Here is a 13,553-nt window from a genome sequence, read left to right as displayed (position 1 = left end):
TGGCCCTTCTATCAGTGGGGACTAGACTTGGTTGGCAAAATTCATCCTTCATCTTCAAATGGACACAAGTTCATTATAACTGCAATGGAATACTTTACCAAATGGATAGAAGCAGTCCCCACGACCGCAATGACTAGGAAACAAATTGCCTCTTTTATCCTTAATTATCTCATCTGCAGATATGGTATTCCCAGTTCCATTATCACTGATAATGGATGACCTTTCAAAAACCAAGATGTTCAAGAACTATGTGAAAAATTTAAAATCCAACATTGTTTCACTACACCATACTACCCATAGGGGAATGGTCAGGCAAAAGCATCCAACAAGACAATATTAAAAATCCTAAAGAAAACAGTGAATGATGCAGGCAAAGAATGGCATGTGCAACTCAATCCAATACTTTGGGCATACAGAACTAGCATTTGCACACATACAGGAGCTACGCCATTCTCATTAGTATATGGATCATAAGCTCTTTTACCCCTGGAGGTAGAAATTCCATCTCTTAGAGTCTCTCTAAAAGGCTTAATCCCAGATGAAGAGTATCAAGTTAACCGACTACAAGAACTTGAACTATTAGATGAAAGACGCCAACGTGCTTATTCTCATCTCAAAGTATATCAGCAATGCATGTGCAGAAGCTATAACCACAAAGTCACTCCCTGGATTTTTAAAGTTGGTGACCTAATACTCAGGGAAAATCCTAGAAATCAGCAAGATCAAGAAAAGAAAGGAAAATTTGAACCTAACTGGTTAGGTCCCTGTGTCTTCATATCAGTCTATGGATCAAGTGCTTATCAACTAACAACTTCAAAAGGAGATGTGCTCGACAAACCAACTAACAACATCCATTTGAAGAAATACTAGACTTGAGTAGTCTAATACACGGAAAAACAAAAACAAAATTAAAAAAATCAAGAAAAAGCAAATAAAAAGGTACAACAAAAGCAACTGGTGAAAACCTAGTAACAGGCGCTATTGTGAAAGAACAACTCCTCTATCTATATCCATATCCTTATCTCTGCAGTAAAGCACTATCGGACATTGCCTGACATTTTATCACAAATATCCATTCAGGACATACTTAGCGTAGTCACTATCCTGATTTATCCATCTAGCATTTCACCACATCTCACCATGGCTTGGTAATCACTGTACATACCCGCATCAAGAGGTATACTTAGCTAGGGGAAATAACCGTCTAAAACTTGCAGCATCTTCAAACCATCACAACTACTTGCAAAACTCATAACATCATATCCAACAACCAAAGGCTCACGCAAATCACAAAGCAAAACATTGATCGATCAAACAAGGAATCACAAAAGAAATAGGATGGATGATTTTCTGAAGTATCACATGTTGCATTTTGCATAAAGTTTTGACTATTCTTGCATTTAAACTTTTTGAGTTATTGGATTCTCTATATTTTCTCCACAATGCTTCAAAGCTAGAGAAACATCAGGAAACTCCAATATTTTGTTAGTTTTTTGTCTGTGAGGCGATCATTTGTACTGTGTAAATACTTTTCTCGAGACGTGATTCACAACACATCACTGAGGACATGATTCCACTTTATGCATACAAATGGTTTAATCTTGTTTGTTTATATGCAATATGCACTCTGGTCATCCTGGTTCAATTATACCTTGATGCTTGTGCTATTTTGCAAAATCAAACATCATGTAAATTTTTCTCAGGTCATCATGGTTCAATTATACCATTATGCTTGTATAAATTTTCAACATATTCCAAGATCAATCAAGGCTTAATGATGATATATATATATCAAAAGCAAATAGCATGTGGCTATATCGGATGACAAATACAGAATGAGGATGCTCAAACATAATTAGTTACATATCATTTACAATTAGTTGCATATCATTTACAATTAGTTTCATATTATTTTCCAATTAGTTGCATATCATTTTACAATTAGTTGCACATCATTTACAATTAGTTGCATATAATTTACAATTAGTTGTATATCATTTTCCAATTAGTTGCACATCATATCATACATCTCATTTTCAAGATACATCTCATAAATCAAACATCATAAATCATGTTCATCACATATGAATCAATCTATCTAAGCATTACATCATCAGAGAATAAGCATATAGAAAGCATCATCCATAACACATCACATAAGGATCAAAGAAAATGGTGTCATATATATATCTCAACAAATGATCAATATACAATATCTGTCATGTCTATACCCAATACAACAAAAACAATGATAAAAAATACAATGGAGACAATGTCTCTCAAGAGTGACTATCTCCTGAAGGAGATGGTCTCGCCACAGATGTCCTAGCCCCTAGATCTCCAAGTGGATCCTGTCTATGAGGCCCCGTCACGCCTCTGCTCTCTGACCACGAACCAGTCTCTCAAGATCGACTCGATCTCGACTGTGTGAAACTCTGCACTCGGCGCTTCCTAGGTACTGCATCCTCATAATGGCGCAGGTAGTACTCCGCCTCCTTGGCTCTCAAAGCCAGCTCTCTCAAGGTGTCTCTCATCAGACCACCTGCTACCGCTCTCTGCAAACTCCCTGCCAGCTCCTCAGCTCGACCTAACTGCTCCACAACAGTATCCCGCTCTGTGGTCAGTTGTGTAATCTAATGTTGTTGTACCAATAACTGTGCACTGTCACATGTAGGGTCCTAATCTGAGCATCCTCTTGATGTGTCAAAACCTAGAACTGAAGGGGTACCTGGGAAGACACACTCCACATCCTTCCCCCTGTCCTCGGTGCTAGTGGAGGTAGCACATCAGTCCTCCTCCTCTGAGCTGGTCATCTAAAATCATTAGTCCCTCCCACTGCTGCTATCACCTCTGCTACTCTCCCCTCACCCCTTGCTCCAATCACTAAACCTCCTCTCCCTCTATCCATCACAACTCATCGAACTACTCTCTCCACCCGCACCCCTCTATCACCACCATCTCTACCTCTGTCTCCTCTCCTCTCCCAATATCCTCTCCCTCATCGTCCTCCTCCACCTTCTCCACCATCTCCCTCATCCCCATCTCCCCCTCCCTCATCCTCATCATCATCAAAAGTGGGCTGCATCTCTGCTAGATCTGATATCCTCGCCATGGCATGAGCTCCGAACAATCGGGCAAACTCGTCTGTCATACCAACATCTATTATCTTAGGGGCGTAGTCCCATATCTGGCCTGCTAACTATACAAACTCCTCTATGGTCGTCGCACTCTCAATAGTCAGACCCCAATCCTATATATCCTGCCTCCAATGCACATACAAACAGGTCCATTGTGGTATCCCGTGTTGACGACCATACTGCCATAAAACTCTAGCAACCAAAAATCTCTCGATCACAAACGGGGTCCGCCGTATCAAAAATCAAGTCATGAAGACATATGGCATCTCCAAACCATCCTCAGCCCAAACCTCACAACTTGTATAAGGTCGCCAGACAACCGTATCAATGTCATATAATACCCTCCTCCAATGCTCAAGTTTTCCTAGCTTCCGCTAGACAACTAATCTCCTGTATCCATATGCGTATGCACACCCAATAGGCCCATCTCTATCCACCAGTGGCCTAGCTACGGGAATGTGCTCCCAACACCATACCCATAGAAGTGTTATGCCAGCTGACAAACTACTATAACCTAGGTATACTACCTCATGCAAGTCCCTGTACAAGTGGGCTAGCATAGCTGATCCCCATGCGAACCTGCGACCCTGTGTCACCATCTCCTCCAACACCAATCCCCATCCTACAGATAGTCCCTTCGACCTATGGTTGGGACATAGGAAACCACCTATAAAGCCTACCAATACCGATGGAAGAGGTGCATAGCCCAAATCCAGAAACTCCTGCCATAGGATCTCATATCCGCAAATTGTGTCATCATGAAATATCTGGCGAAGTGCCTCTGTCTCACCCTCCTCTGACTACTCATAAGGTAGTAGTGCACCTACTACAGGTATACGCAGGATCTGGTAACAATCCTCTAGGGTCACCATAATCTCACCTGTGGCAAAGTGGAAGGTATTCGTGTCACTATGCCATCTCTCTGCTAGCGCTGTAAGTAAACCCCAGTTCACAGTAAACCAAGGCATACCTAGAAGGGAAGATAGGCCGTATCTATCAATAATCTCTAGATCAACCTGTGACAACCGTGGTATCAATGCCCATGGTCTAGGGAACCGCTCACTTGACTAAACCACTCCCAATCGCTCCTATCGAAAGCAAAACAAGTCCAATATCAATTTCCTCATCAAAACATAGATATCAAAATCAAAATCACATCAAAAACTTGAAAACTTTGAAAATCAAAATCAAGTTCTACATCATATCCATCCATATCAACTTGTAACACAACTCAAGTTTTCAAAAATCATATCAAACATGTAACACAACTCAAGTTTCTACATCACATCAAACTTGTAGCACAACTCAAGTTTCCAACCCATATCAACTTGTCAAACAAATCAAGTTCCACAATCATATCAGCTTGTAACACAATTCAAGCTCCACATATATCAACTTGAAATAATGCAAATCAAATCAAGTTCATATCAATTCCACATTAATATCTATAAATAAATTGAAAAATTGCAAATCAAACCAAGTTATATCAGCACTCATATTGGACAACCTATCAAAACCATGACAGTAGGCAAAAAATGAACAATTTACACCTATCTCAGCAGAACTGACCTTATTCTATAAATTTTCCTCATTCACAAATCATCCTATCTCACAAAACCTACCACATGCACTAAGTAATTTTGGCTATGCATTGAAATCCTACTCATGCGCTAACCTATTTTCTCCATGCGTTATCCTATCTACCCCACACGCTAGATTGACTCTATGCGCTATCTGTTTCTTCCAATGCACCATCTAATCTACCCTAAGCACTAAACCTATCCCATGCGCTAACCTAGCCCATGTCTGCACTACCTATCTAACCCTATGTGCTAGGTAAGACCTACACGCTACTTACCCCTACCCATGCGACCCCCTGTGCACCCAATGCGCTAGGTTTACCTAATGCGCTACCCGTTTAAACCTTTGAGCTACCTTGTGTCCCTAATGTGCTAATCTATGGCTATGCGCTAACCTAGCAAATCTATGCACTGCCCTAAGTTTTCGGACGCTACCCAAAATCTAAAACCTTATGCGCTACGATATTTTTTCATATGCGCTAACCAACGACCCCTATGCGATAAAACGAAAAAACCACATGCCAAAATTCAAAACATGACCAAAAATGACAAAATAAAAAATCAAAAAGGGGTCAAAAGGGTTGACTTACTGGTGGTCCATACACGGTAGGCCTCCGATACCTCCGAACGCGCTCGAATCGATGCGTAGAATATGGAATAGGCATTTTGTCTTCTCTCCAAAAGTCTCTCTCTCCAAGGTCAACAAACACAAATGAGACAAAACAATGCACTTTTCCCCTTTTATAGGGTAAAGTAAAATTAGGGTTAGGGGATTGGGCATTTAATTCACTCGTGGTCTTCATTGTACCCTCGCACACATCAATATCGGGAGATGAATCAATTTTAGCATTCCACATAGCCAAAATTTTACAATGCAAACACAATTATCAAATCAACTCAAATTTTCCAAATTTTGATTCATCTCCTGAGGGGGCATTATCAAACATCATTTATCAAATCTGAGGCATCACACATCAAATCTGGGGCATGACATGAAAATCTAAAAACAACACTGATCATAATCAAATTTTAGAGACACATCATTTTCCTTGAATTAACACGTGCACACACGTCACTTCAAAGAGGGGCAAAATGTAGACATATAAAAATGACTATATTCCTAAATGAATATTTTATGTTCATTTCTCTATTTAATTAAATCTAATTTAATTAAATTATCCACATTCCTCTATTTAATCAAGTAACTTACTCCATTTATTTAATTAAATTCAATTAACCCCTATTAGGTCATTTAATTGAATAAATCATTTTATTCAATTAAATCTATTCTTCTAAACCTTTTAATTAAATTTACATTTAATTAAATAGGGAATCCCAATTAAATAAATCTAATTTTTTTAAAAACTTCTACTTGCAACCAAATTAAAATAAAACAATTTATTTTAATTAAACCTATTATCCCTCACCCACTTGCATTTTCCTACATCTCCCACTTGTCTCCTAAACCCCATTCCTAACCCTATTCTAGATTCTTCTAATCACTTCTAAATTAGCCTAACCCACCTCCTAAATATTGTCACATCCCTAAGCAAGAGGAAGTCACTTCTCAAATCCTCAAAGTCTTTGATAACCATTAAAGGCTTCAAGTCTCCAACAACTTTCTCTTCCAAACCATTAATGGTTAACTCAACCCTCTAGCATGATTAAAGACTTTTATCCTAACTTAACCTCCATGTAACCCAAGGGTCTCATCGAGCATTTATTGCTTTGACCATGGTTATCCCTTAAACCTTGCACAAGAGTTTATCCTTTGGGTAAAAGCTTTATCCAATGGATAATCTTAACCTAACCTTAACCCTTACCCCCTAAGGTAACCATCATGTCTTCTCAAGCATTTAATGCTTCCTACGTCTCTTCTCAACCCAACCTTATGTTGACAATTGTCACCATTTCATTGGTGCAAATTGCAAACATGGATTCCCAACTTTTAAACTCAACCCTTGATTAACTCTTTCAATCCTAGCCATCCATTGCCCTATTTTTACTATAAATAGAGCTCTGCATCCTCCATTTTGATATATCCAAGTCTTTAGCATCATACTTAAACTCAAATCCATCCAAGCTTTAATATATCATTTGTGCTCATCATTTAGCCTCTCTTTTAAATAGGAATTAATCTAAATATGCATGTTTAGAGTATTTTCCTTATCATTTAACTTAATCATAGACTAATATATCATGCTAGGATAGTCTTTCTACTAATCTTGTCATCTTATAATTTAGTTTTATTGCATTTGTAAGATCATGCATAGCCTAGGATGCATTTCTTAATAAAATCAAATCAAAGCATCCCTCGTTCTTGCATTTGTCATCCCTAAACCACTTTGCTCAGTGATCTAAGAACAAAGACATTGGTTTGAGGGACCTTGTGAGATAGAGAACCATGGAACCAACCTTGGGAAGCTGAGTCATCCTTCATCACTCCATAGCTTGCACCAAGAAGTCCTGAGGGTGTGTGGAGAAGACTCCTTAGGCTTCATTTTTCACATTTTAAGTTTTATTGACCCATTTTTCCCGCACACAAGAACCATAACATAGATTTATACATGAAAAACCTCAAAGAGGAAAAACCACGGTGTGATTTGTGACCCACAATATCAATCCACTAGCCATATGAAGAGATATTACAAAATATGAGGGGCATGCACTTGCAAGAAGGCTTACAGCCTAGAGCACACTGCTCAATCACAAAAGGAGCATCACTGACTACATAAAATTCCAAACTACAATCTAGAGAAGTGTGAACTACTAAGATAGCATCTTTTATGCCAAAATACAATTCTGATTTAAGCTCTGTATGTTCTAGTCTGAAACCCTAAACCCTTACATGAATTTCCTCACATACATGTTCTCTTTGATATATTTTGCATCATATTACATTCACATATCCATAATTTCCTATCTCATGTCTATGTCAAAATGATCTATCAAACTGACCTATATAACTTATACAAATTTTCATCCCTTATGTCAGCTTACAAAGTTGTATATAATATCAAATTACATGTCGGCCAGATAACATAAATGCAAAAACATTAAAATCAATTACCGATGTTGGATCCAAGATATGTCGGCCTCCAATATCAATTACCTTTACTAAAACATGTTGGCCTACATTGCGGATAACCAAAGAAATCCTTCTGTCCGGTCAATGTCAGTGTAGTATTTGTGAAGTGCCTACCGATACATAACTGAATCAAAGTATGAAGCCAGAACACAATACCATGTTGCCATCAATGACAACAAAGTGAAACTAACTAATTGAGTGTCAATTGCCAATAATGTTGATGACCGAAAGAGTACTACCAGTGGAGAATTCTTGTTGGGTAAGAAATTGGTTTCATGGGCTAGGAAGAAACAAGATTTAGTATCTCTATCTACTATTGAAGCTGAGTACACTGTTGTTACTAGTAATTGCACTCAGATAGTTTGGATAAAGTAAATGTTGAAAGATATCAGAGTTATTCATGATGAGCCTGCTGTTGTATATTGTGATAAATTTAGTGCTATAAACATGTCAAAGAATCTAGTACAACATTCAAACTCTAAGCATATATCGATCAAATATAACTACTTGAGAAAGAAATTCAGTGAAGGGAAGGTAAAGCTAGAGTATGTATCTACAAAGGAACAAATTGTTGATATTTTCACTAAACCTTTACCTACAGATACATTTGTCTATTTGAGAGACAAGTTAGGGGTATCCACCCATCTTGATGAGAATTAGATGCATTGAGTTGCATCGATCTGGTGGAATTTAGAGCCTTATTGTTCTATGTGCATTGATGAGTTGGTGTTGCCCCTCTACTGGGGTAGTTTGTTGATTTTGTTGTATATCCTAGGGGGAGAGCGATTCATGATTATGTATTGGGAGAGATTTTAATTTTTTGTTTTGGATATTTTTTGCATTTCTATCAAATGGGGAGAGAGATCATGTGAAAAACTGCTTTATCTATTTTTATCTTAGAGAGATTTTGCTGATGGTATCTTCTTTCTTTGCATTGACTGTTTTTCACATTCATATGTTGCCATAAATGCCAAAGGGGGAGATTGTTGGATTGTTGGGGAGATTGTTGGATTTGATTGCTGTCATTTTTGCTACTAAGATATGTTGTTGTTATTGATGTCAACATATTCCTATGATTTATTCTAGTGATTTTGGAAAGAGTTTCTAATCCAGTTTTGAAGTTTGGTTTTGTTGATCACTGTTTTGCAGAATCCGGTATTTCCTCTAGTATATTCTAGTGTGATCAAATCTTGTGCTGAGACTTTAGGATATTGTTTGGGATGATATTTTGTATCTTCATTTCTGATGGTTCATGATTTGGTTCTTCATAAGTTATCTTTATTCATGACAGTTGTTGATTGGTTGTGTTCTTGAGCTTTCTAGATGTTGATCGATGAAGATTTGAAAAATGGTGTTGGTGCAACTATTCCGCATGGTTCCAACGTGCTTGTTGGTGTTTCCTAGTCATGTCCTATTTATTCTGGTGATCTACATTGATTGTTGTGCAAATTTTTGGTGCTTTCTATGAACCGGTGATGATTTTCATGTTATGTGGTAGTTTTGATGGTGTAGCGGGTTGTGGTTGATGTTGGTGCGATTTATGATAGATGTGATCATTTGGGAATTTTAATTAGGTCCATGCTATGTAATATAAATTATTATATTGGTCTCGTGATCGATCTTTGTATCACATGTAATGTAATTTTTATATTATGAGTTGAGGGTTGAGGATTTAGCCGATCTTGTTATCAAGGTTGATGATTTGTATTTATAGGTGATATACTTATGTAGTTTAGGTGTCAATATTGTGTCTACATTATCAGAGAGATCTGATTGTGTGAATAAGAGACTTATCATTCAATGTAGTGTAAAGGTGAGATTGGTGTTGCAGAGCAGACAATTGTGCTTAACCGAACTATCATTAGGCATTTGTAGATACTATCATTGCAGTTCATTTCTTTCGAATTGTAGTCTAAATCATATTGTAAGTCAGTGGGACTTCCCTAAGGGATGTAGCCTTCTGGGCATATATCTTTTGAGCAATGATCTCTAGTTAGTGTGCCTAAATGCATGTGCATTCCTCATTGTAATATTTTCACATATTGCTCGAAAGTATCACCTGACTGTAGATAGGTTCCCACTGTGGTTTTCCCTTAACTAGGTTTTTCACGACAAAATCTTGGTGTTGTGTGTTCTGTTGTTTATTTTCTTATCTAATTCATTGTTGTAGTTTATCAGTTTATGTTTCAAAGTTTAATTTCCTTTGATTTGGTGAAGAATGATTAGAATGATTCACCCCCGGCCCCCTCTTAGTATTCCTTCTTAATAGCTGCTAACATGGGCTTGGGTTGGGTTTAGTTTTAATGTTATAATTAGGGATAGAATTTGATTTAGGGGCCGAGTTACTTGGTTATGTTTAAAATAGAGTTATGGTTAGGGTTAGGGTTAGGGTTAGGGTTAGGGTTAGTGTTAAAGATAAAATTAGTGTTAGTTTTTTATTAGGGTAAATGGGTTTGAGATAGATTAGGGTTATTGTTATCATACAATTGTAAACCTATCCCTTAACCTAACCATTATTAAACCTTAACCCTAATACTCATTGAAGATTGATTGAACCCTAACCCTAGTCAAACTCTAATCCTAAAATTGAATGCTAATAAAATATTTACCTTAATTACCTTAAACACAAATTTGAATGTTAATCCTAATCCTAACCCTATTTGTAGCCTTAATCATAATTTTACCCTAATCCTAATCTTAATTGAATCCTAACCCGAACCTTGACGCTAAGAATATTTAAATCTCAACCCTAACACTAACCTAGGTAATCTTTACTATAAAAAAATTACCCTAACCCTATCCTTAATTAAATCCTACCCTTAATTGAACCCTAACCTTTATTAAACCATTACCCTAGGTAGACATTAACACTAATCAAGCCTTAGTCCTAATATTAATTATATTGTAACTTTAAGCATAATAGCATCCATATTTGAACACTAATTCTAATCAAACCCTATCCTGAATTATAACACCGATCCTATTTTTAAGCATAGTTGTAACCTTGAGAAAATCTATATAATTAGAACCTAAAACATGAATAGGTGATTAAATAATGTTGATAACTTTATATAATCAAAACCCTATCACTAACCATAACCATAACCCAAATTGAACATCAACCCTAACTATAATAATTATTAAACCTTGATTTCACCCTAAATAAACTACAACCCTAACTTCAAACCCTAATAAAATAGAACCCTTAATTACCTTAACCTTAATTTCTCAATAAAGAGAAGTAAATGTCTGAAAAACTTTTAACTTTCCTCAAATAATCAATGACAAATTTCACTTAATGACTTGATATGACAATGACATGAAGCTTCAAAAGTGTTCAAAGCCACATAACAAGTATATTTTTAAAAAAAATTTAAGTGTTGTGTTGTAATAAACCAAGTGTATTACTTATCTCTTCATAAATATTGTAGACTAATTATTAACATCATCCATGTGTGTAATAGTTAATAATTTTTTATTTTAAAACTTAGAAATTTTTTCAAGAAAGAGAAATGAGAAGAAAAAGAATAAAATAGATTCTTTGTATACATAATAGTCTTAGTTGTATACAAAATTCCAAATAAAACAATCATTATAAATCTTTAAAAGTAAATAAGCACACTAGTATCACTTTCATTTCATTTTCCTATCTCATTCTATACTTTTTTACATTAATTTTCTAAGAATTAAACTTTAATTAATTTGATGTTCGATAAAATTCAGAAGAAAATTGAAAAAAAGAAAATAAAAGAAAAATTCAAACATGAGAACACCTTCTACACAAAACTCATTGAAATTATCAATGCTAAAATCATAATAACAATAATACTCCAATTAACCATTAGAAAACAACTAAATTCACTAACCATTCTTCATCCTTGCTTCAGGCCATCATATCATTATCACTTGATAGGTTTCAATTCCATGCGAAGAGGACAGTCCATTAATTCTTTTTCCATGAAACAACAAATAGTTTGAATTAATTTGGTGTTGATTCTACAAAAAATTTACCAATTTGTTTAATCCTAGCATTCTTGTGACACAACTGAATCAAAGTCAAAGGGTCGGTAGAAGCCTCTCAAACTTTTATTTATTCAGTGGGGCCCATATGTGTAGGGTCAAATTGAAAGAATCATCAACAACAAGCCTGGACATGTATACCTCATTCAAAAGCCCAAAATATTGTTCACACTAGTCAATCTACATATCTGCCAGAGCACCTGATTGCACATTGCTACGAAGTGATGAACGCCTTAATTGCAAAAATATGGTTTTTTATTGGGCTCTTCACTATGCTCCAAAATTTTCTCCCTCCTCAGTTGCATGAAATCTTAGTGCAATGGTATTCATTTGTACATGATTATTTCAACCCTCCTCTCTATCAACTGGATGTTCCAAAAGTCAAAGACAATTCTGATCTGAGAAACAATGATCTTTATGAGAGCGTGCAATAGTATTTGGAAAGTCTACACGACATTGCTCCAAGGTAGACTGTATTTCTTGCCAAGAAATCCTATAATGTGTGCTTCTCTAGCCAATGACAAGGAAGTGGGGGATTTCTTCCAAGGAGTCACACTTGTTAGTTATAAACAAGCATGAAAAAATAACGGAATGAAACCAAAACAGATATAAACACATAACAAAAGTTTTAATGTGGTTCACCACTAAGTGGCTACGTTCACCAGAAACATAGGGAGGAATCTCTATTAAGCAGTAATTCAAATACAACACAACATCAAGCATGGACTGTACTTAGTATTTATAATCATATAGAGCCTTCAAGCTAAGATTTTCCAAAAGATGAATGGTTGTGATAGGTGGGCTTCACATCCCAACAATCTCCCACTTGAAGCTCAACCGGCACAGCCATGCTCTCAACATTCCTTGCATTTCCAATTCTTCACACCACAATCAGACACATCAAAGACTTCAATTTTGCTAAATATTTCTCACAGACACTATGGATAAGCCTTCTCCATCTCAAATCAGAGTTAAAAAAATCCCCACCTCCTACTCTTTTAGGCACAAACTTGTACATTAATCCACAATGAGGAATACCATGTTCTGTAGGTTCAAACTTACAATAAAAAAACCACTCATTCCTTCATCTTCAACTATCCTCTAGGCAGTACAAGCATTGACTATTAGATTCCACTCTATGCTAGTTGTTGTGGCAAGCATATCATCAACATCAGAATGAGCTAGTGCAATTAGAGGCGAAACTTCACCTTCTTGTTTAGATATAGATAATTCATCCAAAATACCTAGCTCGAATAAGCTCTTCCCAATCCCTCTTCCATGTAAAATGGGCTGATCAATAATTCCAAGAATCGGAATTCTTTTGTGAACAAGAGCTATAAGTGTCCCAAATAAAGGCTTCCCTGTGATAAAGCTTTTTGAGCCATCGATGAGATCTAAAACCCAAATATATTTTGCATTGTCTCCATTGCAAGTCCATTCAATCTCCGCCCCATATATTGCATGTGTCGAGAAGTGTTCAGAAAAAATAGAACACATGGCTTTTTCAGCAACACGATCTGCTATTGTAAGAGGGCTTAAGTCATTCTTGTCCATAATATCTAAATGACTACGAAAGTATTGGTGAATGGGTTTCCCTACAGCATCTACAAGTTGCAAGTAATGGATGGCGAGGGGGAGGACGAGGGTTCGAATGAGGGAGGTGAGCTTCTCAATGACATTGAAATTTTTAATGGTCCCATGTCCCAAAACTCCATTTGCCACCACGGG

The 13,553-nt window shown here is 36.6% G+C and overlaps 1 protein-coding gene across 1 annotated transcript; it reads right to left on the bottom strand.

Moving 5' to 3' along the window:
• Positions 1 to 12,926: 12,926 nt before the first annotated feature.
• Positions 12,927 to 13,379, bottom strand: LOC131035656 (bifunctional phosphatase IMPL2, chloroplastic-like). Its single transcript, XM_057967375.2, has one exon. The coding sequence runs from the start codon at positions 13,377 to 13,379 to the stop codon at positions 12,927 to 12,929; it is 453 nt and encodes a 150-aa protein (XP_057823358.2).
• Between the last annotated feature and the right edge of the window lie 174 nt (positions 13,380 to 13,553).

This window comes from Cryptomeria japonica, chromosome 5, assembly GCF_030272615.1.
Source record: "Cryptomeria japonica chromosome 5, Sugi_1.0, whole genome shotgun sequence".
NCBI lineage: Eukaryota > Viridiplantae > Streptophyta > Pinopsida > Cupressales > Cupressaceae > Cryptomeria > Cryptomeria japonica.
Note: the sequence above shows the minus strand (reverse complement) of the source record. Positions and strands in the feature narration are given on the sequence as shown.

Excerpts from the sequence above, each read along its gene's own strand:
- LOC131035656 (XM_057967375.2), bottom strand. The coding sequence starts at position 13,379 with ATGGACAAGAATGACTTAAGCCCTCTTACAATAGCAGATCGTGTTGCT.